General features: G+C 39.7%; 1 protein-coding gene across 10 annotated transcripts; it reads left to right on the top strand.

The window, feature by feature from the left end:
* The first annotated feature begins 15 nt into the window (after positions 1 to 15).
* On the top strand, positions 16 to 27,993 carry ppip5k1a (diphosphoinositol pentakisphosphate kinase 1a). 10 transcript variants are annotated; one of them, XM_026377719.1, is made up of 32 exons: positions 16 to 80; positions 4,110 to 4,648; positions 5,286 to 5,481; positions 5,793 to 5,883; positions 5,977 to 6,062; positions 6,553 to 6,707; positions 7,189 to 7,290; positions 7,519 to 7,680; positions 7,794 to 7,915; positions 8,027 to 8,128; positions 8,478 to 8,564; positions 8,659 to 8,734; positions 8,859 to 8,968; positions 9,544 to 9,629; positions 9,724 to 9,849; positions 11,355 to 11,476; positions 12,235 to 12,417; positions 12,837 to 12,978; positions 13,562 to 13,785; positions 14,184 to 14,311; positions 14,453 to 14,567; positions 14,685 to 14,792; positions 14,991 to 15,119; positions 15,204 to 15,344; positions 15,785 to 15,878; positions 16,791 to 16,916; positions 18,829 to 18,891; positions 22,013 to 22,072; positions 22,729 to 22,908; positions 24,594 to 24,731; positions 24,816 to 24,929; positions 25,259 to 27,993. In XM_026377719.1, exons 2-32 carry the CDS (start codon positions 4,505 to 4,507, stop codon positions 25,873 to 25,875), a joined length of 4,329 nt encoding a protein of 1,442 aa, XP_026233504.1. In that variant the 5' UTR covers positions 16 to 80; positions 4,110 to 4,504; the 3' UTR covers positions 25,876 to 27,993. The 10 variants fall into 10 exon arrangements, with proteins under 10 accessions (XP_026233504.1, XP_026233507.1, XP_026233505.1 ...); XM_026377722.1 differs by lacking the exon at positions 18,829 to 18,891; XM_026377720.1 differs by lacking the exon at positions 22,013 to 22,072.

Below are 27,993 nucleotides of genomic sequence, written 5' to 3'. Positions count from 1 at the left end.
ACACTTACAGTTAAGGTTGGTTTCACATGCAAACTGTCAAGCGATAATGACGGCAGCGACACAAACTGCACCGCTTCACTGTAAGTCCGTGATTTAATCCACTGTTTTTAGCTGGTAACGGAATTATCCACTTAAATTATACTTCTTACTTTAGTCGTTATATTAATACCAGTATAGATATCTGGTATTTGTTTTAAAGGGGGACAAAATGGCCCTGGATGACTTGTTTACATTGCCAAATCAGCCGGGGGTACGGTACTAGTTAGCTGGATGCTAACAGTGGCTAACGTTAGCTAAACGTGTTTTGCATAAAAATAACGAGAGTAAACGACAGTTCCGTTGTGGAATAACGTTATTCTTAAACTCCATCAACTGGAGAAAACTGTACATGCTAATACAACATTACATTGTTTTATTACTTTGGATATCGTGACAGCGACTTCGTATCCTAACGTCCGTTACAATGGTACATAACGTTAACGTTAATGAACTTGATGCAGCAAAACAGCAGTGGACCGGTGGAGGACCAGCTGGAGGTTAACGTTAACCACACCGCCTGCAAACGGTGCTGTATGGCTTTTTAGTCCAGTTGAAATCCCTCTGCTGTCTTATGGTTTAACTTGCCAGGCCCATCAGGTGCAGCTATAACCTCAGCGTTGTTCTGCAGGTATTCTGCACCAGTTTCATTCGTGCAACTGATTTGTTGTTTTCAGATAATCCAGGTTACAGTTTCTGGAAACACTGAAATTAAAGTGAGGGTGATTTTCAAGACACTCTTTCCATCCTTTAGTTTTCCTTTATTTAGTTTGTGCTGCTAAACGTTACAAGATTCAGTTTATTATCATGTATGGCAAAGAAATTAATTAAATTGGAGAAACTGGTACTAGCAGATGATTTATACATTTATGTAAATGAGCAAAACAGTTATCAATTATAAAACAGTTACACTATTTTTCAGTTGAATAAAGTAATTAATTAATGAATTAGTCATTGCAGCTCTATTTTGGAGATTTGAATTGTTGGTAAGACAGATCATGGCTCCACCCTGGCTCCAATGAATTGTGATAAATATTTTTGATTTGTTTCAGTCAATCAATAACATATTTAGGAGTTAATAAGCAATCACTTAATCACAGGGCAGTTGTAGCTTTGAACTGAGTTCTAAGGTAATTACGGTTATTATCTTTACTAGAACATAGCTGAAATAATAATAAAATAAAGCTCATACACCCTGTTCAGTTTGCCAATTTGTGTAGGAGGCAACAAATGCAATCAGACCTGTCACAAGATATTTGAAACTCAGTCTTAGCAATAAATGTCAAGTAAGTCTGTGATGTTTGTGAGTGGGATGTGTTTTATTGAATCAAGCACTGGCACAGATTTAAGCTCCACTGCCTGCTATGCGGGAGATGTTTAAACTTGCCCCACAAAGGAGTCACTTGCTTCAAGGTGAGGTAGAGGAGGAAGTGAAGCAAGCAGAAACAAAATGAGGGCTAGGGCAGGTTTAGAAATTGGAAAGAAATGGCAGCGATGACAGATGAGCTCAAAGGAGAGAGTGGAGGCTGGTCTGCAGTTACTTCGGCAAATGTAGTTCTGTCACTAATGTCTAATTGTAGACATTAACTGTCACTGAACTTCAGTGAACGTCTGCTTGTGAACTGTAAGTTCTCAGGATTTTAGAAAAGCCAACATGCAAGTATTGTCTAATTGTATTTCTAAACTTCTTTGGCTTTAGAGCTGCAACAGTTAGGCAGTTAGTTGATGAACTAAATAGAAAATGAATGTGCTACTATGCTCTGATATGAAGCTTTTCAAATGTAGATGATTGAAGTTTAGGGATAATAACTAATCCAGGCATAAACTTCAGCTCTAGCTTTCCTTTTCTCTTAGGTTTTTAAAACCTTTCACAACCTAATATACTGTGTCATTCAAACACAGATAAAACATGTTTTTCTAAGCTCTTTCAAAGTTTACATAATGGGGACAGCTGTGTGTCACATGAAATTGTAGAATGTAAACTGCACCGTGGGTCGCCCAAACCCTCCAAGCTCTATAAAAAATAAAGAGGACATGATCACAGTGTCCTCAGTAGGAGCTATGGCCCTGTTTGTACCCTGAGGAAGCAGGTGTAATGGAAGAGGTAACCTGTTATACTCAGGCCATGAAACTCTAATCCACTTAGCAGTGGGAAGAGTTTATTTTAAATCAACCCAGTGCCAGAGTGGGAGTAAGAATGAACTTTTGTATGTGTGTACCAGGCAACAATCAAACATTTATAAAGTAGTTGTACATAACAGCCATAGACTTGAATGAACCCCATTTTCTAATTTCTGTTACCTTAACTGCACATGCACACGGAAGTAACTATATTTGAGATAGCATTCACAAGCTGCAAATACTTTTCCACTTTCAGCATTTAGAGGAATGCAGTGTTAGACTATAGCATTAGATTAATTATTGCTTCAGTCTCGCAACGTTTTCTTTGAATTAATATAAATTCATTTGTTAAGAAAAAGGCTTCAACTGATAATTCCCTTCAATTCCCCAGCCAGTGTTTACATCTTCAGATTCCTTGCAGTGTTTAACTAAAACCCAAAGATTGTCAGCTTACCATCACAGAATATTAGAATAATACTCACTTGAGAATACATTACAATTATTTTAAATCAAGTTACTATTTGTTAATTTTTTTTTCTTTTTAAAGATCATATGACCTTGAAATGAACAAGAAAATGCTGTTGGCAGAAGTGTCCTTTTATGTTCACTGAAATATAACTGCCCTAGATTTTGGACAGTTTTATATTTATCTCATTTGGACCCCTTCTAGAGCTCTGATGCAAATAACTGTATTTTCCACAATACTGTAGTTCTCCTTGAGTGACTGAGCCTGATGGTGGTTTGTTGTTCAGTTGGGTGTCTCGTAGCGTGCCAGGGGGTGGTTGTGGTTTGTCTGCAGTATGACATGTTGTCCGGTGCCTGTCCTGTTTTCATGACTGGCTAATGTTTAGTGGTGAAGCAAATTCAGATCAGAGATATTGCGCCTGCTGTTTTGCAGCACCAGACTGCAATGTCAGGTTTAAATGTGTAACAGAAAAGTAAGTGCTAGAGGTAATCATTGCTCAAGCACACTGTCATTTGTGTTTAAAGTGATGGTTGGCTGAGACATGTTCTCTTACTTCATAGTTTGGAGTAATGTAAGACAAGGATTTTATAAATTTAGGTGAAATTAAATTCTTATTTGCTTTTTGATTATGATTTTTGATGAGTGCAACAGGAGCCAAAGAAAATGTGTAAATTTCTATGGACACCTCATGTTATAGCTTGAATCAATGCATATGTGTTATCTATTAACTTTCTTTTAATTTAACCTCTGAACATCTTTTTTTTTTTTCCAACTAACAGCCTGAGGTTGACTGTCTTAGGGGTGTAAGATAATATCACTACACTTGAGTATTGCAATATCATGTTGCGAGATAATGTCTTGATTCTCAAAAACACTGTATTGATTTTTAATTAGTGGTTATTATTGGAATGTCTCCTGAAATAAAAGTTTAAAAAAATTGAATATATTATATTACAATATATTGGATCTTATGCTCTGTGTCAAGATATTTATTGTATCGCCAACTACTGATGTATGACAAATTATAGCAACAGATCCTTGTAAGTGAGATGCTGGAAGCAGCAATTTTGTTCATTTGTGCATAGAAATGAGCAGTGAAAGATGTTTGGTGTTTGCATCATACTTCATGGAAGTTAGGTTTAGGGTTATTTGTCAGCTGAACCTGACGTTGGAGTTATGGCGATTCTTCAAATCTACAGTTCGGTTTCCACCTACAGTCTTTACTGTTGCTCAATGAATGAATCACAACACGGATGACTGACACTCTGGACTAAAAGCAGACAGCTTTTGATTACTTTAAATTTAGCATTTTTCCCTGTTACATACTCGAACATACATAATTTTCCTTCAACACAGCCCATTCTCTCATCTGTAAACATGCATAAATGCAAAGTGAGCTTGTAACTCTGGTTACACGCTGTATCAATTAGTGATACTCAAATGCAGAAGAAAAATTGCATTAAATTGTTGTTTGTTTCTTTTGTAGGACTTTGAGTCTGGCATACAAATGGAGGAAAAGACTGTCATCAGATAATTGGAGCTTCAGCTTCCAAGTTGCTGAAGACTCTTAAGAAACCCAAGCCAGTCATTTGAGATGTGAATTTGCTGAATGAAGAATGAGAAACCTGAGTACTGACGTCATTGCAGAGGACTGACCAGCACCATCGTTTAGGACATAATCTTCTCCGTTTGAGCCCCCGTCGTTCAGTCTCATCTTGCTTGTCGGCCTCACCTTCACCTACTGGCTCTGCTGTGCAACCCAGGCAGAGTGGACCCGTCCCCTTCCCAAGGCCTTGTGCCCTCCCATCAGTGGCCTGCTCTGGCGGTGTGTTGGTGTACGATGGCGTGGTGGGATGCTGAGGGCTGCCGCGGGGGACTGTGATGTCAGAGCCCAACAGCCCGGGTGAGAGCCGGCGTGGCGCTCCCAGATTCTTCGTGGGCTGCGAGGACGATGAGAGCGAGGTCCTGGAGGACAGCATGAGGACCGACATGGAGCTATATGAGGACGACGAAGACGCAGACTCGGTGGGACATTTGTCAAACACAGTAGCTTCTTTACTTTTAATCTGTCCTCCAGATAGCTGAAAGGAAGTTGGTGGTAAATCATATCAAAAGCATCAGATTATCGGTGAATGACATTGAATATAGAGGGCTTTCTGTTAACACAGTGCACCCTTACTGGCCTTGCGAAATTGAGAAAGTTTTTTCTTAAACATAGCATTCTTTTCTTAAGAGTGTTTAACTGGTACCACATGATTTTGCTGTGTCACCAACATTATATTTAGACATTCAGTGCATTTGCATGCAAATGGATGTAAATCTGTGTAGGTCAGAGATCAGATTTCTCCTCTGCACCCAGCTTTATTTTTTATTTCAGTTTTACTCTGACTTTTTTTAGAATTTTCTTGAAAACAAGGATTGCTACATGAAAACATCTCTTCTTTTATTCTGCCTACCTTGGTATTTTCTTGATGTGATGACTTGTAGAAGTATGTGCATACAGATAATCTAATATAAAGGTTTCTCTTTTACATGACAGATTGCCATTTAAAGTATGCTGTTGTCCAAGAGTTATGTTTGATTATTGTGTTAACTGTTGGTTTGTTAAGCTGCTGTTATCTGCCTTCTGACTGTTTTTGAAACGTTGCTCCTCTTTGTTTAGCCCCCAGAACAACAGATTGTAGTGGGGATCTGTTGCATGATGAAGAAGTCTAAGTCCAAGCCAATGACCCAGATTCTGGAGAGGCTGTGCAGGTTTGAGTACATCACTGTAGTCATCTTCCCAGAGGACGTCATCCTCAATGAGCCTGTGGACAAATGGCCTCTCTGTGACTGCCTGATCTCTTTCCACTCCAAAGGTACAGCACCCAAACACACATGCTGTACATTAACATTACTCGCAGTGTTTTATGTTTTTCATGCCTTATTTTTTACCATCTACAAATGGATTAATTTGACCTTATACATTTTGTATAGTCTTTGTGACTGCATAGGCATCTAATTAAACAGTCACCTGTTTACACTAAGATACAATGTTAGAGACATTACAGATTATGTCTGTGTTAATCTGTATGAAGTGTTTGAAGTTTCGTTTAACAATGTTCCATTTACTATAACTCTAAACCTGCATTCTCCTTAACAATTACTGAATTGGTTGTTTGTCAACTAGGATTCCCACTGGACAAGGCAGTGAGCTACGCCAAACTGAGAAACCCTCTGCTCATCAATGACTTGAACATGCAGTACTACATACAGGACAGGTACTCTGACAAACTCTTAGTATATGTTTCTGTTGTTTGTTGAAATAATGTGTGCACAACAATAAGAGTGTATTTGTCATTTTATTTGAACAGGAGAGAGGTGTATCGCATCCTGCAGGAGGAAGGGATTGATCTGCCACGCTACGCTGTGCTGAACCGTGACCCAGATAAACCAGATCGTCAGTTTGTGATTGATAATCAATGAATCAATTTTTATTTATGTATATTTGTACTTTTTAAAATGGTAAAAGATGATTAAAATACCGACTACATTCACTTCCCTCTAGTTTAATTCTTAAAATTTTCCTCTCTAGTAATAACCTCACAATGTTCATTCAGCCACCTGAGGCCATTAATTTAAGGCTGCATTGGTTTTATTTCAGCTTGTGGATAAATATAGTATCAAATGTGAAGCAGTCACAGGGGTCCCACTTACTTAAGTGCTGTGACATGATGGGTCTGGCATTCAAATCCTGTGACAGCGTCTCTGCCTTTCTTAACAGTACTGACAGTTTTTACAACGACCTCTGAACATCACATGGTTCAGAGTACAGAGCTGCTTCACAGGGCTGAAGAGTAAACACTCTGGGGTCAGGCGTCATGTGTATATACCATCAGGGGCTTCCTTAGCAGAAACAAAAACATTTGCTCTGTGTGTGTGTCTCTTAGAGTGTAACCTGGTGGAAGGAGAGGACCACGTAGAAGTGAATGGAGAAATATTTCAGAAGCCTTTTGTTGAGAAGCCTGTGTGCGCAGAGGACCATAACGTGTACATCTACTACCCCACCTCTGCTGGTGGTGGCAGCCAGCGCCTCTTCAGAAAGGTCCTTTCCTCATTCATTGTAGTGTTTTTTTCTGTCCTAATTTCTACACTATTCAAATTGAAGGATCCACTGCAAACTGGGCTGAAACCGGCAACTTATCACAAAAAGTTATAAAGTTATAAACTGCAAAATACTTAAGTTGTTGTAGCTAAAAGAGACATAACAAACGGTCATTAATGGTTAGCCTTGCACAGAGTTACAACGACACAGTAGTGCACTCATATTATATTTGGAAAGGTTTACAGGGCCATGGCTGATTATGACAGTTTCAGTGTGTACCTTCTGTTTATCTGTTCAGTAGTAATCACTACTGCAGTGCCAGAAGAACACGATCATAAATTAGTCACCCTGTCAAATGTGGTGCTGCAGCCTTTAGATTGTGTTGGATTTTAGGGATTAGTACATTGATGGATGGACCAATGCCATTTTCTATTCAAAGGTCTTTCTCGTATTTTATGACTGTCAGCTCTGATTTATGCAGATTGGGAGCAGGAGCAGTGTATACTCACCAGAGAGCAGCGTGAGGAAGACGGGCTCTTACATCTATGAAGAGTTCATGCCGACAGATGGCACTGATGTTAAGGTAGAGTATTATTGCAGTACTGATTTATGATGAAATACTCAGTGTGTCCACTCTGATAAGGAATATAAGGCCATATAATGTTATATGATTTTTTTAGCCGGTTATATGACATGGTGAAATGGAGGAAGCGGCTAATATACTAATTTTGTGCTAAGACAAAAATGTGATGAGTGACACCTTTAGAGTTAACGTTTAAAATGAGAATGATTGAGATTCGGCGGTCCTCAGGTCTACACTGTGGGCCCAGACTATGCTCATGCTGAGGCCCGGAAGTCTCCTGCTCTGGATGGGAAAGTGGAGAGAGACAGTGAGGGCAAGGAGGTCCGCTACCCTGTCATGCTCTCAGCCATGGAGAAACTGGTGGCCCGTAAGGTCTGCCTAGCATTCAAGGTAACAGCAAGTATATACAGTAGTAATAGTGTGGGTCTAGTCTGGTTTGTCCCATTATTCTTTCATTGTGGCCTAATACTGTTACATCTCAACCTGTTCTCCTCTCGTTGCAGCAAACAGTTTGTGGCTTTGACCTTCTTCGAGCCAATGGACACTCTTATGTTTGTGATGTCAACGGTTTCAGCTTTGTAAAAAACTCTATGAAGTACTATGACGATTGTGCTAAGATCCTTGGGTATCATCTTTAGTTTTTGTAATTCCATGTCCACCTCATCATTTTAATCTGAGCTCTCTTGGCTGGGCAAATCAAGATCTGTTGAATTTTTCACTTTTCATGGTGCTTTAGGAACATTGTGATGCGTGAGCTGGCTCCCCAGTTTCAGATTCCTTGGTCCATCCCTACTGAGGCAGAGGACATCCCCATTGTTCCCACCACTTCAGGGACCATGTGAGTCCTACAGTACACAGTGAAAAAACACCACTATGTTCATCAATATGTATGTTCAGTGTAGTTGAAATACATTTGTCTATATGCCTTATTATATCGTGTGAATTATTAGAAATGATCTTGAGAGAGAGAGAGGGAGGGAGGGGCTGTTTTTCTTGCACTTACAGACATACAATAGTTACACATACTGTACAGTACGTCACAGCTAGGTATTTGCCAGAGTAATATCTGTACACATTTGAGCTATTACCTTTTTAATTTATTAGACGATATTTTATAATAAGCAGCATTTGTATATGGATGAACAGTCTATTTATGCAATAGATGTTAACTTAAACTTGCTCTTTAGGATGGAACTACGCTGTGTTATTGCTGTCATCCGACATGGAGACAGAACACCCAAACAGAAGATGAAGATGGAAGTTCGCAACCCTATGTAGGTGATCTCTGTGGTATTGTCTTCCTTCTCTTTACTGTTATGACATGAAAAAGATTTTTGATTAATTTCAAGATGTATTTGATTCTTACAGGTTTTTTGACCTGTTTGAAAAATATGGAGGATACAAAACAGGGAAGCTAAAGCTGAAGAAACCAAAACAACTGCAGGTTAAATTGGGTTTAAGTAGTAATACATATCTTAATAATGACACTCTCTCACTCTGTGTGTGATCAACCTTGTTTGAACATCTGCATCATCTCTGACAGCATATTTCTCCCTGAAACTCAACAGGAGGTGCTGGACATCACACGGCAGTTGTTAGCAGAACTGGGACAGCACAATGACTGCGAGATAGAAGAGAAGAAGTCTAAACTGGAGCAGCTAAAAACTGTTCTGGAAATGTATGTGACATCTAAACTGGGTCATTTTATTAACCCTTAGTCCCCAAACCCATATCCACCTCATTAATTTCTGGGTCATAAAATAGTTTATATCAATGATAACAGGAAAAAGCATTACATTATCTTACCTTACAAAATGTTGAAACCATACAGTCACTTCATAAATATATGAATATAAAATAAGTGATAAATTGTCTGTAAACAGACTCACTGAGTAAATCCTGACATTCACCTTCCTGTTAAATTTCCATAAGACGTTTGGACAGTGTCTCCTAAATGTATCTTTCACTATATCAAGTGAGTCACCCACTGCTATGCACAACTTCAAGACCAGTTCATGTTTTGTTGCTGCTAACAACCTTTGCACACAGAAGTTGAAGTAATAGTTTCTAATTGTATTTTGATAAGGGATTACTATCAAGTGCATAAGCTGATCTACTTTCTACCATCATTATTCTTACCACACTATTAGTAGTCATCATAGACTCGTAATGGTTATTAGAGGTAGAGGGATATTCATAAAAAGCTTTAGATTAAATTATTTCACATTTGTTTTTATTTTCTTGCTAATAAAGGTATGGCCACTTCTCTGGGATCAACAGAAAAGTCCAACTTACTTACCTGCCCCATGGGCAGCCCAAAACCTCTAGTGAGGAAGAAGGTAGGTCTTTTTCCGCTTGTGCTAAAAATATTATGTTGCCAAGCTCATGCTGGGAAAAATGCTGAAGTGACTGTTGTCTGGATTTGTTTCCCAGACACACGAAAGGAAGGTCCTTCTTTGCTGCTGGTGTTGAAGTGGGGAGGGGAATTGACTCCTGCGGGCAGAGTGCAGGCTGAGGAACTGGGAAGGGCCTTCCGCTGTATGTACCCTGGAGGACAAGGTGAGACAAAAACACAGCAGAATGTTCCTGAAAAATATGTTATATTTAATTTTTCTAGCTGCTTTTCATGGAAACAGAATACATGAGTACCCAGCTTGAAAATGAAAATTAAACATGTTCAGTAATCTGTGATTAGTGTTTGTGAAGGAGATATTAAAAGTTAAATCATCAGCAACAAATATACTTAAGACATGAATCTTACAGAAACTGACATATATAATAATGTTATATTAAAACCATTGATTATTTATCAAACAAGCTACAAAATACTGTACACAGAAAATAAAACACAAAGTTAAAATCACAGGTACGCACAAAATAAACAAGTGTAACCTCTCAAGTGTAATCAAATAGGAGCTGGGCTCTATAGGTAATCAATAAAGGAGAGAAGAAAGAATTACTTTGATGTGGTTGAACCTTTAGTCCAGTAGCCTTCTGAACAATTTGTAGATATTTAAAGTTGTTTTGATTAAGACAAAGAGAAACGGCTGTTGGAATAATCAAGACAGGAGGAGATAAAAGCATGAATAACAGTTTTGCATCATTGACATTTTACATAAGTCAATCTTTTGTTTTATTCCTAAAATAATTAAAAATAGAATTGGGTAAAAAACACTGTTATCACTCCCCAACACATCAATACGGCCTATTGTGCCAGCTACTGAACCAGATAAGTTCAGAATAAGATGAGTAACACAAAAAGTTGGTCAAAAAGAACATTATACTTCAGCTATAAGTTAAGCTTAAATGCATCGTGGAAGATCCACATAAATGCAAATTATAGTAGTGACTTATTCTCCATAAATACCTATTCAATAGAAATAATCTGATATATAAAATCTATTGATTGTTTTTTTGTTGTTGTTGTAATTTTTGTTTTTATGTAAAACGAGCGTTACAAATACTATATGCTGTGCTGCCTGAATACAGCTCATGTCTGTGTTGCAGTCTGTCTCTCCACCTCTTCATTCTCTCTTCTGTTCTTCTTACTTACGTCAGCTAATTATGAAAACAAGCTGATCGAGTTAAACAGAACCGTTTCCTTCCAAGACAGTCACAACAGTATACAATACAACAGTGACCCAATTGAACCCTGAATGCAAACAAACGACAAAAACAAAACAAAGCTAATGTAATATGATGATTTCAAATACTTACAGATTGTTGAGGCTCTTTTTTACTTTCCTCAGTAAGGAATGACCAGCGCTCACAGTGTATTGTAGCCTAGTTGTATAATAATGTGGAAGTTTGGGTTCAAAGAGTTCAGTTAGCTGTAATTTAAAGTGTGAAGTCAATGCCAACAGAGGCTTATCCCACGTCAGAGCCAGTTAATACCAAGGTGGTGAAATCCTGTCACAAACTATCTGCTTACTACACATTCAGACATCCTTTTGTTCTGATAAATCTGCCAAATCTCATCTGTGCAGGTTTACAGTGAAATTTAAACTGGGACAGTCAGTGTCAGTATATTCACTGATATCCTTGTTGATTCTCTTATATTAAAGGAGACTACGCGGGATTTCCAGGTTGTGGGTTACTACGGTTACACAGCACTTACAGACATGACCTGAAAATATATGCATCTGATGAAGGCAGGGTGCAGATGACGGCCGCAGCTTTTGCAAAGGTACGCAAGATGTCCAAAGATTAGGGCCTTATGTTTGAAGGTGACGGCTGAAGTGTGTTTTTCCACCTTTTTATCACTTTATGCAAACTTCCAATGATAGATTGTAAGTTTTGTTTTACTGTTTGAGTCAAGTGAGTTTATTTATGAAGCGGTTTTGTAATAACCATTGCTGACCAAAATCCATTCCTGTGGGGAATTACAACCAAAAAAATGCTTTGATAGCATAGGTGATGCCAACAATGAGGCCTATTACCAATTCGTGAAGCCTTCTCAGTTATTTTTCAAACATTTACAAGAGGTAAATCTTTGTGTATGCAGACAAATCAACAGCTGTGAGTATGGAATAAGAAAAAAATTGTGTAGTTAATATAAGTAATAAAAGTATGAACAAAAGGGGAAGAGCTCCATCTACAGAATCTAAAATGCCCTTAAGAGAGCTGGCAAGATAAAAAGAAAATCTAACCTCGGTAAAATGTAGGTATGTTTTTGTCTTACAGAGCTTCTTTACATTATAAAGGAATTTTTCAGTATTTTCAATATGTAAACTATGAAACTACACTATTATAATATTGTTTGTCAAATGTGCAGAACAGTAATTACTTTAAGTCATATGCAGATATTTTCTGTCTTTTGTACGATTAGCTCTCATGCCAGTTGTCATTTGTAGGAAAGTATTTTGCCTCACTGTTGATAAATTATGTAATTACTACTTAGCATCAGTGAATTGATTGATATTATTTGTGTGTTTGTATAAATAGGGATTGCTGGCTCTGGAGGGTGAGCTGACACCCATCCTGGTGCAGATGGTGAAAAGCGCCAACATGAACGGGCTGCTGGACAGTGACAGTGACTCTCTGAGCAGCTGCCAGCACCGCGTCAAGGCTAGACTCCACGAGATTCTGCAGAAGGACAGGGACTTCATTGAGGAGGACTATGATAGGGTGATTAGATCAGTTCATCACTGAGTCTATACCAGTCACAGAAGTGTTTATACTTAGCAGTGTACATTTTTAGAATCTTACTAGAGCTGCTCCTCTCCTCTAAATCTAACTTTAAATAGAAATGTATTCTCTCTTCTCAGATAACCTATGTATTGAAATACTTTAAAGTTTCCCATAGTAATTGTTAGACGCAGTAGATGATATGTAGAGACACTTGGTTACTCTTCAACCTTGGTGCCTAATTGATTGCGACCTTATCTCCTTTGATGATTCAGAGGATTATTAACTTATTAAGCAGAAAGGATTGTAATTCTTGGGGCCTTTTACGGCTCTGTAATGTAAAAATATCCAGGATTCATTTGTTCTGTTTAATTGGCTTTTTAATTAAAGTGCTTTGTCATTTTTCCTTTGTGTGACAGCTGGCCCCGACCTGTAGTACATCTTTGGTGAGTTCAATGAAGATCGTTCAGAATCCTGTTGCCACATGTGACCAGGTCTATGCCCTTATCCAGAGCCTCACATCTCAGATCCGCAAAAGAATGGAGGACCCCAAGTCCGCAGGTGAGCAAATTCTTTGACCACATTTTTATTCCCATGTGATTGTAGCTCACTGCAATCATAGTCAATCCAAAACTATTACATGTGTTTCTGTGAAATTTGATGCAGACCTTGATGCCCCCTACAGAATGAATTTAAGTAACTTTGGTGGTTTTCTGCCTTTTCAGCTGTTTCCAGTATCAGTTGAAATGTAACATTTCCAATGCTTTGCTTAAACTCTTTCAAGACTGATGACCTTGCCATGACCCTAATCTGTACTGGTTAGTACTAACCACAAAGTTGTTAGTGTGTAACATGGTTCACCAAGACCATAAACAACACATTATACATTGAATTTTAACGTCATGTCAACATTGAGTGTTTTCTAAAAGTATGAAACAGGCCACACCCTAAGGTTCCACAATTTATTAATGTGACCACTAGTTATTTTTAGACGTTCACCCAAAAAACTCAAAAGCTCAGTCTTAAATCAAGTCCTAAAGCTGATATACTACAGTTTTTAACTAAAGCCTATAAAAATCTAATTTTGATTTATTAATCTAATTATATTGTCTCAAACTTTTCTTGCTCTCTCTCACATTCTCAGATCTGCAGCTGTATCACAGTGAGACACTGGAGCTCATGTTGCAGCGCTGGTCCAAACTTGAGAGGGACTTCCGCATGAAGAACGGCCGCTATGACATTAGTAAAATACCTGACATTTATGACTGTGTGAAATACGATGTCATTCACAATGCTACTTTAGGCCTGGAGGACACATTGGACCTGTTCAGGCTGTCTCGAGCTTTGGCTGACATCGTCATCCCACAGGTGAGAGGAGAAAGGAGGGCAGAAAGCAGGGGGGCTTACCTGTAGACTACCGCAAAGAAAGATTGTACTAATATTTGAAATGGCAACACTCAAGATTGAAGCAAAGTCAAGACTCTCAGCTTTAATTTGAGCAATTTCTTTGCTTTGAGTACGTAAGTGTAGTTTTGCTCTATGATCAGCTGATCTGAGTATTTCCCATACACTTTAGAATTCCTCCTAAAACTTTTATCAGCAGTCAGGTCATCAATAAACACCTTGACTGTTTCATTTCAAAGTCAATGTGGAGGTGTACAGAGGCCAGATACTAACAAACTTATCACAGTTTCATTATTTATAAACGTGACTTTGTATATTACAGATATAGATCATTTTTAATGTTTCCTATGTGATTTTTGCAGGAATATGGTATAAGTAAAGTGGAGAAACTGGACATAGCATATGCCTACTGTCTCCCGCTAGTCAGAAAGATTCAACTTGACCTGCAGAGAACCCATGAGGACGAATCTGTCAACAAATTACACCCTCTGTAAGTCTGTTATTGAGACCAAATCGTACAATAGAATGAATATAAGGTTGTTTAGATGTGCGTGCACGGTTTTGAACTTAGTGTTGAGAATATATTGGATTAAGATCTAATACAGTGCCATCTTTGCCATCTTGTTCACAGGTACTCTCGTGGAGTATTGTCTCCTGGGCGCCATGTAAGGACACGCTTATATTTCACCAGTGAAAGTCACGTCCACTCCTTGCTCAGCATTTTCCGCTATGGAGGCTTACTTGATGTGCGTCAACCGAGAATTCCACTGATACATGCATGTTTGAATCATAAACAGGTGTAACAGTTGAAACTGAGGCTTTCTGTTTCTGTGTTTGTGGTTGTGTGTGTTTGTGTACAACAGGAGGAGAAGGACCAGCAGTGGAAGCGTGCCATGGATTACCTCAGTGCTGTCTCTGAACTGAACTACATGACTCAGATTGTTATCATGCTGTACGAAGACAACAACAAGGTGGCCTTTTAGTGTTTTTAATTAATTAATTAATGTTTTTTTGAAGCGTATTATTTTTAGGGTTGAAAATTGTAAACTTAGTGTAAATACAAACACTTCTTATGTTTGAAGTAGAATATTGCATAACATTAATTTGGCTCTCAAATTGGCACTAGTCTTAAAAGTTTTTAAAACAGTATCTCTGTTGTCCCCCTGTAGGACCTCACTTCTGAAGAACGCTTCCACGTGGAGCTTCATTTCAGTCCAGGGGTCAAAGGTGTTGAGGAGGAGGAGAATGCACCAACGGGCTTTGGTTTCAGGCCTGCTTCAGCAGAGGTGGCACGACAGGTAAAGTATAATCACATCAAAGCATGTTCACCTATTCTGCAGGTAGCAACATGTGTATTCTCTTTTTTTCCTCTGCTCATTCAGAACGGGCAGAAACAGCCTGACCCCGGCAGCCTGGAGGACCTCTCACGGGATGAGACAGACCGCGCTGTGCCGCTTTCTGAGCCAATCACCATTCAGAGGAAGTCCCCACTCATACGCAATCATAAGACTGGATCCATGGAGGTTAGAGATAGACTAATGCACCTAATGGTGGATAACCGCAGACAAATATCAGAATCTTCTTTCTTAAATCGATTTCAAAACCTATTGTCCATTAAACACTGTCACACTATCTGTCTACACTGTTTTAGCCTGTTTAGTTGTCTGTCCTCTACAGAGAAAGTCTATTTGTTCATTTACTTATATAATCAGTGTGTTTAATAGACCCAGAGCTTCTATTCTGTGGTTTTGGCGCCTCTCCTCTTTTTCAAGGTCATATTTCACGATGCATACAAAAATCACCTGTGGATACTAGTGTGTGGAATCAAATGCTGTATGCTCAAGGTACCCAGTTACCACTGTCTAAAGTGTGTGTGTGTGTGTGTGTGTGTGTGTGTGTGTGTGTGTGTGTGTGTGTGTGTGTGTGTGTGTGTATGTGTGTGTATGTGTGTGTTTTCTACCAGGTCCTGTCAGAGACTTCATCCTCCAAAGTAGGCAGTTATCGGCTCTTCTCTTTCTGCTCACGTCAGTCCCCTGAGATGAAACAAAGTGGATTAGGTAGGTGTCATAATGCCCTGTTTCCATGGCAACTGTGGGAATAGATGACAATCTGAAATGACTCAGAGTGGGAGGGATGGGTGGAGGTTTCATTAGATGACTCTTGATCTGGGAGGACATTATGATTAATGGAAATAATTCTCCCTGAGGGCTGTTTTCGTCATAGTGCAAAATGCATGCAGGCAGCTGCATCATTTACATTGTCTGTCCAGATGGAGGTATACATGTATTGTTGAATGCATTCGCTGGTTCATGAAGAAAACTAGTCTCCAAATACATAAGATCTTTAAATTCTATTAACATTTCAACTGGCTCCTCTTTCCATCCCACTAAGCCTCAGATGCTTTCCCCTTTTAAATAAACCTGATAGAATGACTGACTCTGCAGCTGTTAGGCTCTCATGTACTGGCTGTTAGAAGAAAAATCCACCCCAGGATTCATATCAGTTTTGTTTGGTGTTGCAGTATTGCTTGTTCAACTGCTTCCATCAGAAATCAGCAGCAGATTTTGTCTCTTAGAATTAAAGAACAGCTACTTTATTCTGAGGCCACATTTAATAGACATACTAGGAGAAACAAATCAGAACGTTCTTACTTTTTCCTATATTTTCTATTTCCGTGTTTCTCTTGTTCTAGGCATATGTCCATAGAGAACAAGAGAAACAGTCTAGGCCTAACATATTGAATAAAATGAAAAACTGGTAATGATTTAATAGTGGATTTTTCCTTTTAACCCTACAGCCTGGCATAGTCGCTAAACATTAGAAACGTTCTTCAACGTGTTGGTATGGGGTGCATGGTCATTTCTGGGTTCTTGTGTCTACCTGTCTCTGTCTCTCTTCTGTCTTTCTCTCTTTGGTAAATAACAGCATGTTATGTGGTGGTGACTAACCCCCCCCGACCCCCCTCGCAGGCTCTCAGTGCGCCGGGCTCTTCAGCACCACTGTCCTAGGTGGGTCCTCTAGCGCCCCTAACCTGCAGGACTACGCACGCGCACATCGCAAAAAATTCTCCACCGGCAGTCTGTCCTACAAAGACGGTACGTGTTGAGACTGCGCTCCTTCACAAACCTACACAGGGCAACAGCAGATCAGTGTCTAAGACGTCTCAGGCTTAAAATAGAAAATACTGAAAGTCTGACAGCATGAGCAATGCCCCATGGGGAAAATAGAAACTAGGTAGAAATGTGAACAGTAGATTAGTTAGAGCAGGTTTTGATTACAGTGCAAAATAGAAGCAGTAGAACTCAATAGAATGTGTTGTCAAAGTATCATGTATGTCCACACATGTATTTTATAGTATTTTATTCATTCTTCTTTAGTAGTTTCCATACTTTAAACTCCATATTCATTCTAGTCACCAAAACCACTGGCTTTTCCATCACTTTTTCCCTCCTCCACCACTTTGAGTAAAGTTGGTGTTGTTAGCAGTTGTATACATGCTGCCTCAGACCCAGTTAAAGATTAACAGAAAATAACACATCCAGCAGCAGCTTCATCAAAGCAGTGTATATTTTATTATAGTAAATGTACACTTGGTTTGTGCAGTAATCTTCAACTGAGTGACATAAACCTAAATGAATGAGTTCTTTTTGTCAGCTGCAACTTAAAATACGGTGGAGATCTTACCTGGCATTACAATGAAGTCAGATTGGTTTTAGTCTGAGCTGTTTATATGATGTGTATTTGTTCATGTTGTGTTTGGAGCTCCTGCATCTATGAAGCAACTGTTCATCAGTATGTGTTCCTTACCTGCCCCTCATTCTCTAAATCACAAGCTTCCTTTTTTTGCATGGTCCATGGCTTCAATGACTTCGTATTACAGCCAGTATTTCAGTGTTAAATTACCCCATATTTACAGTAAACCCAGAATCGGTATCTGAAGTTTAGCAAGGGTTGTAGATTCACAACAAATGACACATGAAGTTCTGATGTGCTTTGAACTCAGTAGCTGAGGTCAAACAGTAATTTTACATCCTCATCATCCATTTTTTCTACATTGTTCACAGTGTATTAGCCCCTGGATGACTGAGTTAGAATGCATTACTATAACTACTATGCATTACTAATATTATTCAGATTATTTTCTGAATAATATTATATGTGGAAGGAATTCTTGCATACGATGTTGATATGATGCTTAATCTTGTATCACAACCATAATAGACATTAATATGTTTTGTCATGTTGTCCAGTAGATGTCAGTGTGATATCATACAGACTCCTCTCAGCTGCCATCCTCCTGGTTGTCTCACATGTAGCTTTGCTGTTGGTCTTTGTCATCCATCTTGTTACACCTCATTTTCAATAGTTAAGCATTCTTGTCTCAGTGCAGTGTCAGTCCGTCCAAACTGATTGTATCAGTGCATGTTCCTCCATGAGTGTAGAGCTGGTGTCGTATTTAATTTATTCTCGATGAAGTATTTTAGTCCTGGTCAGGTTCACCACTTCGCAATTTTTAATTCTGTCTGCGTCACATAACACAGCAGACAGGGCAACTGGCTTTTGTTCAGCTGTTTACTGGGATTGTTGTTTGTTGAGATCAGACTTCAAGAATGAAGAAGAAATCCATGCAAAACTTCAACCTGAATATCAAGCTTCTCTAAAATTTTATTTGATTTTTCTTTTATTTATTTATTTTCTTGTTTTCGTTTTTTTTTTTTTTTTTTTTTTTTTCTTTTTTTTTGGCGTATACTTCTCACTTCGTAAGTTAAAATCATTTCATCTCACTTTGTCATCAGAAGATGTTTCATTCATGTGTTGCCCCACAGTCACCTTCAGACATCTTCAGACATCAAATATCTGACACTAATTTCACTCAGGGCTTAGTTCTGATTCGTTTTGATCTTTCAACGTCCGCATTAGTAAAGAGCAGGGAAATGATTAAACATGATATACATGTTACTGTGGCTCATAGTAACACTAGTGAATTTTTTTTTTTTATTTCCTCAGAGTTGTTGTCTATGCCGGCAGTAAAACGATTTTCTGTGTCGTTTGCAAAGCATCCGACTAATGGTACGTCTGCTTCTTTCAAGTATTTTTCCACTTCACCTCCCTTTGTCTTGCATGTCTTCAAACTTTTTTTTGGACCTTGGGTTTTTTTCCACATGGCCCTCTAGCATTCCAGGTTTCTGTTAATTTTTTTCTAATGATTTAAATCTTTTGTTTATCCATATGCTTTGGACTCTTACTTTTCTAACACTACCTGACATTCTCTTTCTAATCAGGGTTCCCACTGGTCATTGAATTTGTGAAATAACAAGAAATTTGACAACGACAAGGAATGTCAGCAAATTTTTGAAATGCACAAAATATACCCACAAAAAATAATGACTGCCAGCAGGGACAAAACATAGCAAGTTTTAATTAAGTTTAATATCTACAGTAGCTAGCAAATATATTTGATATAGGGCTGTATTTGATTACTAGTCATCGATGTGACTATTTTCCATTAACTTTGATTCATTTATTAGGCCTAGATGTGCAAAATACATGAGCAAGAATAATAAAAATACAGCTGTAGCTGCACACGGACTGTCCAATGTTTAACAGACATCCGTTTTGATGACCACTGTGACCACTGTACAGACAGCTGTTAGCTACCCTCAGCTCTCCAGCAGGGACAGAGTCAATAAAAATCCACACACAGCAACAAACATTTATGTCAACGTCAACAGGACCGTCGTGAATCAGGCTTTCTAATATAGCAAGCTGCCATCTACATTGCTTTTTAAGTTAGAATAACTTTTGTGCATGTTATAACAACTAATTTCCACAAAATGGACACCCCATGCCGTCCTAACTGAACTACTCACAAGAGACTGTGGCGTACAAATAGAATTTATTGCAGATAGAGTTGCAGAGAAAAGAAGGAAAATTAAAGATCGGTCTTATGATTTTTAAAAGTCCAAATTTGATCATTTAAATAAAATGTGGATAGCGAAGTTAAACACTATTGTACATCTGACTTGCTAATAATAAAAACCAGAGAGCATATAACTTTATAGTTTTAATATAATGGTGGTTGGAATACTTAATGTGGCCTTGCTCTTGCATTTGTCTGGCTGAACACAGAATAATTCGCTATTTGTTTACTACTGGAGAAGAGTTTGGCCAGTACTGGAGTAATTTACCTTGGCTTTGTGTCTCTTTGTCTTGGTTACACACAATATCATGCAGAGTAGTGATTTCTGATGCACTGTTCAGCTATAAACTCAGATGTTTGCTAATTACTTTGTTGTAAATGGTAAATGGTCTGCACATAGCGCTTTTCTACCTAGTTGGTACTCAAAGCGCTTTACACTGCGTATCATTCACCCATTCACACACACAAGCACACACACATTCACGCACCGATGGCTGACCTGACTCACCGTGGGCAACTAGGGGTTCAGTATCTTGCCCAAGGACACTTTGACATGTGACGTGGCAGCCGGGAATCGAACCACCAATGTGATTGGCAGTCAACTGCTCTACCTATTGAGCCACAGCCACCCCAAATTAATGTTATTATAATTATTGTTGTTGATACACACACACACACAGGCAGACATAGCAGCAACAGGTGAACCAGAATCAGGGGCCTGAACAGGTGTAAAATTTCAGGGCTAGTTAAAAAATAATTTTTAAAGGTCAACTTCAAAACTTGTTTTATTAACCCTGTTTTTTTAAGGGCTACTTTAATTTCACTTTCCATCTCTATATGGTTTGGGGACCTGCAAAAGACAAAGAGAGTTCAGAACTGAAGCAACAGAGGCTGAGACGTTGTGACATTTAGTTCCTATTTTGGGTCAAGCAGCAGAAACACTTGACCCAACATTTTCAATTTAGCCGAGCATTGTATTTTGTTAAATCCTCGTTGGCTGGTAATTATGTTTGAAGCTTAATGTCCTCAGCTTGTAACACAGCCTTTATTTTGTAACAGCACAAGTCTTTGTAACCAAGATATGCCCAGTCCTACTGAGCCACAGAAGACTGCATCAACCAATACTGTGACCTGTTACAGTAAACAGCTGGATAATTCATTTTTTAAATTTTTAAGATTCTTCTTCACAGTTTTCATAACATACATGTAAAGAGCTTCACAATGAAACTTTGTACTGAGCCAAGGGTGGGAACCCTGTTTAACATCCTGCATACAATTTGTAAATTGGTCACCATTACTCAGTAATTCAGTATTTTCTTGCCAGTGGGCAGGTGTGTCTGCGTGTGTGAGCACCTGTGTGCATGTGTATGCAGTAAATGCATAAAATACAAACATGTTGCCATTAATGTAGAGGACATGTGAATGGAACTCATTGTTTAAACGCCACCAACAGCCCATGAATGTTTAACCCTTCTCCTGTTTCCTCTGAACTCCACCAGGTGACTCTGCATCAGTAGTGTCAGCCTGTGATTGTTAGGATGAAAATGGTTCAAGCACAGATGACTGAACCAGGATCAGCTCTTATGTACAAACTGGGGAAGGGTTAAAGCATTGTTCATCCCATCACCTCTGTCTTTTATTAAAGAAACATTAGTCATAGTTTTGTTTTAAGTCACACACCTTTAACACACACCTTTTAAATGTTTTCAGTGCTCAGATGTGGTGGGTCAGTGTGATCAAGATTTAAATAAGGGGCAAATATTCTAGTATTTGTGGCAGTTGTATTGTTGTTTTATTTATTGATATTATATATTTTTGGATGGAGGAAAGCATAGACAGTAAGATCTGTACTGTAGCAGCAGGTGTTGTACGTTCTCATAAACCACTTATCTGTGTAATCATTTTTTTTTTCTCTTCCTGGAATAAAGGCCTGGTTTTGATTAAGTACAAACACCATTATTGGTCAGCTGGGATTCTGTAAATCTTTTGCTGAGTTGGATTGTTTTGTATTCATACAAAGACATTTCTCTCTCTGTCTTTGGTCATTGTTTTAAGAGTGTTTTGTTTGCAAGGTTCTGTGAGAGTTGACTTGTCAGCCAGAGCTGTGCAGTGTGTGTGCTGCAGTCAGATCTCACTCGGTACATCTTAGAAAACTCTGATCACCCCACAAAATGAAGAGCTCCTAAATTACTACTATGAAAAACAAATTCAGTATGATATCTCACAATATATTAGTGTTTGTGTCTTATTCACTTATATCATTCATCACAGGAACACAAGATGACACATCCACAATAGCAGTGGCTCCATCTCTCTGGTGCACTGCGACAGGTACGATGGTCCCCAGTTTTGTGTTGACACCAAATGTCCAGCTGCAGCTTTATGTAACAGTAATAAGATGACAGTTGTTCAAGATTTATCTGCACATTTAACAGCTTCTGTGGTGTTCCTTTGGAAGGGTGGTCTTAATTTTGGGCTCTAACGCTTCCTGTAAATGTCCTGTATTATACTTGCTCCTATGTGGGTTCTCTTTGTTAATTGGACCAAGTTATTTTGAAGAGTATGAATTTTAGTTTTTAGCTAACATAGAGATACTACAGAGGAGCAATTTGGTGTTTTTTTTATTTTCAGTGTCTTGCTCTAAGCTTTGCTAAAGTGCTGGATGATTTTATCGCAGAAAATTGCTTGAGATGATTTGCTGCTTTTTCTGGTGTCTGGCTGTTTGGCAGCCAGGAGAAGCTGTTGGCTGTTTCTTTGGTTTACAGCACTACCTCACATACACACACTACACTTCTCCTCCCTCCTCTTCCCCCTCTTTGTACGTTTCCCTTTTTTCCCAAACTCGTATTCCCCCTCTTATCTGTACGGTACTTCGGTCCTTCTCACTCTTCCTTCTTCCTAGCTTAAATCCTTTCGTTTCATGTCTTTTGTGCTGCCCCTCCTCCTCCACTGCTCTGTCCTTCCTCGCTCTCCCTCTTCTTCCTCAGAGCCCTTGGAGGAGCACCATGTGGCCCAGTTGTTGAGGCGTTTCTCCACTGACCTCAGCCTGGGCCGCCACATCTCTCTGGACAGTGCGCTGGCCCACCACCTCCACCAGTGCTCCTACCACCTCCGCCTCTTCCGAAACTGGCTCATCTCCGGCCAGGACCCTCTAGAGTACCTCCACGGTCAGCCTCTGGCCCGCCCTCCATACCCCAGCCTCATGCTCTGTCCAGCCACTGCTCACGGTTTAGTTGGGACTGTGCTTGTTCTGTGGTTGACTCTCATGCTTTGCCTCTTGATGTTTCTGCATGCTTGCCTGTTTCTGTGGTTATGCAGATTGCAAGCTGGAGTGGTGTGAGCTGTTTGGGGATTTTTGGGCCATTTTGCAACAACTATGCTTCCCCTTTGCAATGGTGTCAGTAACTTTTTTCCCCTCCTTTTGTCCAACCTGCAAATCTTCCCACTCGAGCAGTTGGAAAATAATTTTTATTGATATGTATCCTGAACCTTGTAATATTTTGTGAGTATTGTATGCGGCATCTTTATACCATAAATCATTGTTTCAGTTTATTCTGAGCTGTAGGATTAATTATACATCACAACATTTTTAGGCAGATGTTTAAATTCTGATAACAAAAGATGAAATACTAGACACCGGTGTTTCTTATCTTCTTTCTTCACTTTCTTTTCTTCATTTTTTCTCAAAGCCGGTATTACCAGGCTTCCACACTATCACAGTTTTGATTGGGCTTAGAATTTCAGCGTTGTGTGACTTCAGACTGAAGTGTGTCTGTGGGAGCTGTAAAGGTTTGAAAAGTCCTCATCAACTACTCTGTTGGATTCATATTGTTCTTTGGTTGTTTGATCAGATTTTGCCTGATCTAAATCAGGAAGGTTTTCTAATTTTAGGCAACATTAAATATGGATGCACTGAGTTTGGCATTTTTTTTTTTTCAGATAAAGGAAGGGAAATGTTAAAAACCTTATAAAAAGTGTCTTTTTGACATCTGTGCCGTTGACTGTTAGCTATACACACATCTATAGAAAGTAAGTAAAGTGTGTTGTGTTACACTGCCTTACTGCAAGATTAAACTACCGGTTTTAAGAAGACATCACTTCTTAAAGCTCATCCCTAGCCTGCACCTACAGTATGTTTCATAAAGACACAGAAACTTGTATTATTACTTTGTGTGCATTTGAAATCAGCTGCTCTTTGAATGCTAGTTGCCCTCCTACCTGACCTTAACCAGCATGTGATTCCTGCTTGTTTGCTGTTAATGCTGTGCAGATGAAAACTGCAGAAACATCCTCCATGGAGGTTTTAAATGGTCGAGGCAGGCTGCGGTTTAATGCTTCTTCATTGTGAACGGCTCTGGTGAAATGCAGCTTGGTTGTGAAACTGACGGTGTATGAACTGACAACTTTTGTTGGGACGTGGGGCTGCAGTCTGGACAGCTTTGACCGCTGTGTGCTGCCATAAAGCTGCAGCGTCTGTGTCTTGGGACTGACCACAAAGGCAGATGTTTTGTTTTTGAGATGTGCTTGCTTTTGCAAATGGAGATACTTAGGAAGTGTAGACTTGTTATCGTATGATTTGGTGTCATTTTGTCTTGGCGTCCAGCATGGTTTTTGCAACTTGACTGCCTGGAAATGAACTGCAGAGGCTCACAGGAGTTGACAGCCACTTAGGGCCCGTCCAGAAACAGGAGCAGGATTTCAGAGCACCATGTTCTGAGGTGTAGTTCATAGGTGGCAATGGTGCTGCAGTGATGGGTGTCAGCTGAAGTGATTCTGTCTGCTCCTCTTCTGACTGCTCGGTCTAACTGAGTGCTGATGTGCCTGCGGGCATCGTGTTTCTCCTCTGCCGCAGGCTTTGAAGGCTGCTCCATGGTGCCCTCCATCTATCCTCTGGAGACACTGCACAACTCGCTGTCACTAAAACAGGTCAATGAGTTCCTCACCGGAGTGTGCGAGAGTGCTGGGGACCCACACTCGAGGACGACCAGAGGTGAGAAACTCTCACGTTGTTATTTATAATCATTTCCAGCATCGCAACTTAACTTGACCTGTGTGTCTTATTTTATTCCTGCAGCGCTGTCAGCCATGTTTGACACACACAATCAGCCATCGGTGGACTCGTACATCCCCCAGAGAGTCCTCTCTTCCTCCATCTCTCTCAGATCTCGTTCTGACAGACCTCCTTGGTGTGAGTATCACAGCGTCCTCTCATTCACACCAAGATTTGACATTTCTAGGTTGGCCTCTCTGCGGTCTCAGTTTCAGACATCTGTGGATTATTTATGAAATACAAGTTATCCGTTACTGCCTGTCTTAAAATGAACCCCTCATTTAGTCGCTGTTACTTCTGCCTGTCATCTTTTCAGACTCCTTGCTCTGCAGAACCTAGTGAACCACACTTCTTGTAAATAAAACCTTTTCAATTTTTTGTTAACTGAAGGGGAAAAGCTCTTCAGTTCGGTATAGTTTCTTATTTCCTCTCATATTGGTTCTGTGGTTTATTTTCTGTCTCTGCAGACAGCAGTGGTCCATCCAGCACAGTATCCAGTGCTGGACCATCTTCTCCCACCACCGCTGACACTTCTCCACGCTTCAGCTTCAGTGATAAAATCTCCCTCAGCCCTCAAAGCAGTGAGGAAACTCACTCTTGTCAAAACATTTCCACACAGCCAGCACCTGGAATTGGGTCACACGTCCTTGACCCATCTTGCCCTATAGTTTCAAATCCTACTGAGGTTCCTCTGACTCCAAACAACTCACCAGAGGATGATGACATTACTGGTCACCAGCCAGGTAACCCTGAATTTATGCAGGACGGGCTGGAGGTGGTTCCTGTAGCCGTGGACCCTCCCATTTCAGATCCTTGCCTCAGGTCGCCTTGCTCTGCTTTAACTGAGCTCACACTAAGTCGGATGGAGGGTTACTGTCTCCCAGGCTCCCTGCCTGTGCTGCTGGAGCTCAGAGAGAGCAGCAGCGAGGCAGGATCTAGCTCCCAGACACCACAGTCTCCTGAGGGACCTGACGAGTTCTTCGACACCCAGGAGTCCATGGAGTTGTGGATGGACAGTCCTGAAAGCCTTCCCAATTCTGAGACACCACTTGAAGTTGGAACCACTCACACAACAGAACCATAGGATGCAGAGACAAAAACTGGCTGCAGATCTGTCAGAAACTACTGTAGTTATTTATCCATCACTAGCAGAAAGGCTTTGTACCGAGCCAACCAGGCCTTCCCTCTCCTTTAGCTTAATCTTCATGTTGGGCTCTGTGTTGGACAATCATGACAATGCCATACATGCTATGTGTTGCCTTTGAAAAGAACACTAGTCCCACACCAGTGACACCACTGAGTGTCCTCTGAGTTCATCTGTCTGTAAAGATGTAGGAAGGCCACTTGTGGTAATGTGAAGCTTTAGTGTTTTAGTTAAACAGCTCTTTGTTGCAGGATACTTGCTGTCGCACAAGCCCCTTTCTTAAAGCTGCATTAATTGATTTTTAGCCACTAGGTGGCAGAAATTCCCCCTTTGGCCAACGCCTCTGATAAAGATCTTTATCATCCCACTGGAGCTGTGTTTGTTTCTATATGATAAACATATTTTGCTTTGTTTTCTCTCTCCACAAAGAAGAAGAAGAAGAAAAAAATATTTGGCACTTGAGCTGCTGGGTGTCCGTTACATTCAACAGCTAGTCTCTAACATTGTCGCTCTGCCATTTTCTGCTTGACAAGTAGTGTACAGTGGATTTATCTGGGTTGTTAAGAGCTTTGAGTCTTAACCATTCAAGCTGCGAAGAGTTAGAGGAGTTTACAACATTTACAGTTGCTTCGGAAAGTATTGAGACCCCTGTTCTGTTTGTACATTTTACTAAATTGTAAATTTTATTTAAAATTTAAAAAACGTTGTTTTTCCCATTAATCTACTTGTAATTACCAACAATGAAAAATTGAGAACACAATAGAAATGCCTCATTTCCAAGGGTATTCAGACATTAAAGTGCCTTATTTCAGTACTTAGCAGAGGCTCCTCTGGCAGCAGTTACAGATTTTGAGTCTTATATCTTATTAACTGACATAAAATATTCTCACAGGTGAACTTGGGCAGTCTAGCCCATGATGCTGCCACCACCGTGCTTCACCATGTGGCATTAGCCAGGTGATGAGATTTCATAACATGTACTGTTTGGACTTCTTAAGGCCACTGTGCTTCTGGGAGCACTCAGCTTTAGAAACACTTGAGTAACACAGTTACCAGAAATTTTAAATGTATCATCAGGTTATTTCCTGTAGGTTTAAAGGTTAGAATGACAGCGACGTGCAGGAAGTAAAGGGGCCTGAATACATCTCGAAGCAACTATACGTGTGAGTTTTCACATTTCATGTTTTCAGTTGATTCATTTTTACTCTAAAGACGATTGATGAACCTTTAATGTTTTACCTTCAGCCCTTACTTAATGTCATTCATCACAAACAGGTGACGGGTATCAGGACGAGTTTCCTGGCGATGGGACAGCCACGCTTTATCTCTGCTATGAGCTTCCTGTTTGCCCTGTTTGTTGTTACAGAGAAACCGAGGAAATGAATTGCAGTACAAGACAGGAATTGACAGAAAACACAATCAGTGGCTTTTCTAAGCTTCATCATATGCCAGTGAATGTCCTGTGCTGAGCTTGTATGGCGCTACCTGTTTAACACCTGCAGTGGTGATTTTAAAACGGCTGAATCATCATTACTGCCAGTAAAACATGTTGAATCTTCGGGTCAAACCATGTGTGCACTGCTTACTGCCAAAGTCCTTAATAAGTCTCATTGAAGATTTAATATAACCAGTAGTTAATATTAAAGAGAAAATAATATTTATTTTGAAAATGCATGAAAAGAAATGTCTGGTATTTTTATTACCCACACAACAGATATTTAATTGTACCATAGCCTTTGTATATTTTTTGTAAAATCACCTCATGATGTGGGAAAATCTGAAAGCTAATCTCTTGTTTTATCACAGGAAGGGCATTATACATGCAATGTGCTTTTATTGTGACAAGCAGTTATGTAGCAGGTGTGTATGGGGAGAGGGGTGCACACATGCTCGAGAAGTAATTCAGGTAGACGAATGCGCCGATGTGCAATCCTGTGTTTAATTAGTGGAATCTTATGTTACTTTAAAATGTACTGTAGAGGCTGTTCGCGGCTGTGAGTGATGAACCTCTGAGCGGTTGTCTTGTCAGTGTGTACAGATATAAACAGATGACACTAA

Source organism: Anabas testudineus, chromosome 3 (genome assembly GCF_900324465.2).
Source record: "Anabas testudineus chromosome 3, fAnaTes1.2, whole genome shotgun sequence".
NCBI lineage: Eukaryota > Metazoa > Chordata > Actinopteri > Anabantiformes > Anabantidae > Anabas > Anabas testudineus.
Note: the sequence above shows the minus strand (reverse complement) of the source record. Positions and strands in the feature narration are given on the sequence as shown.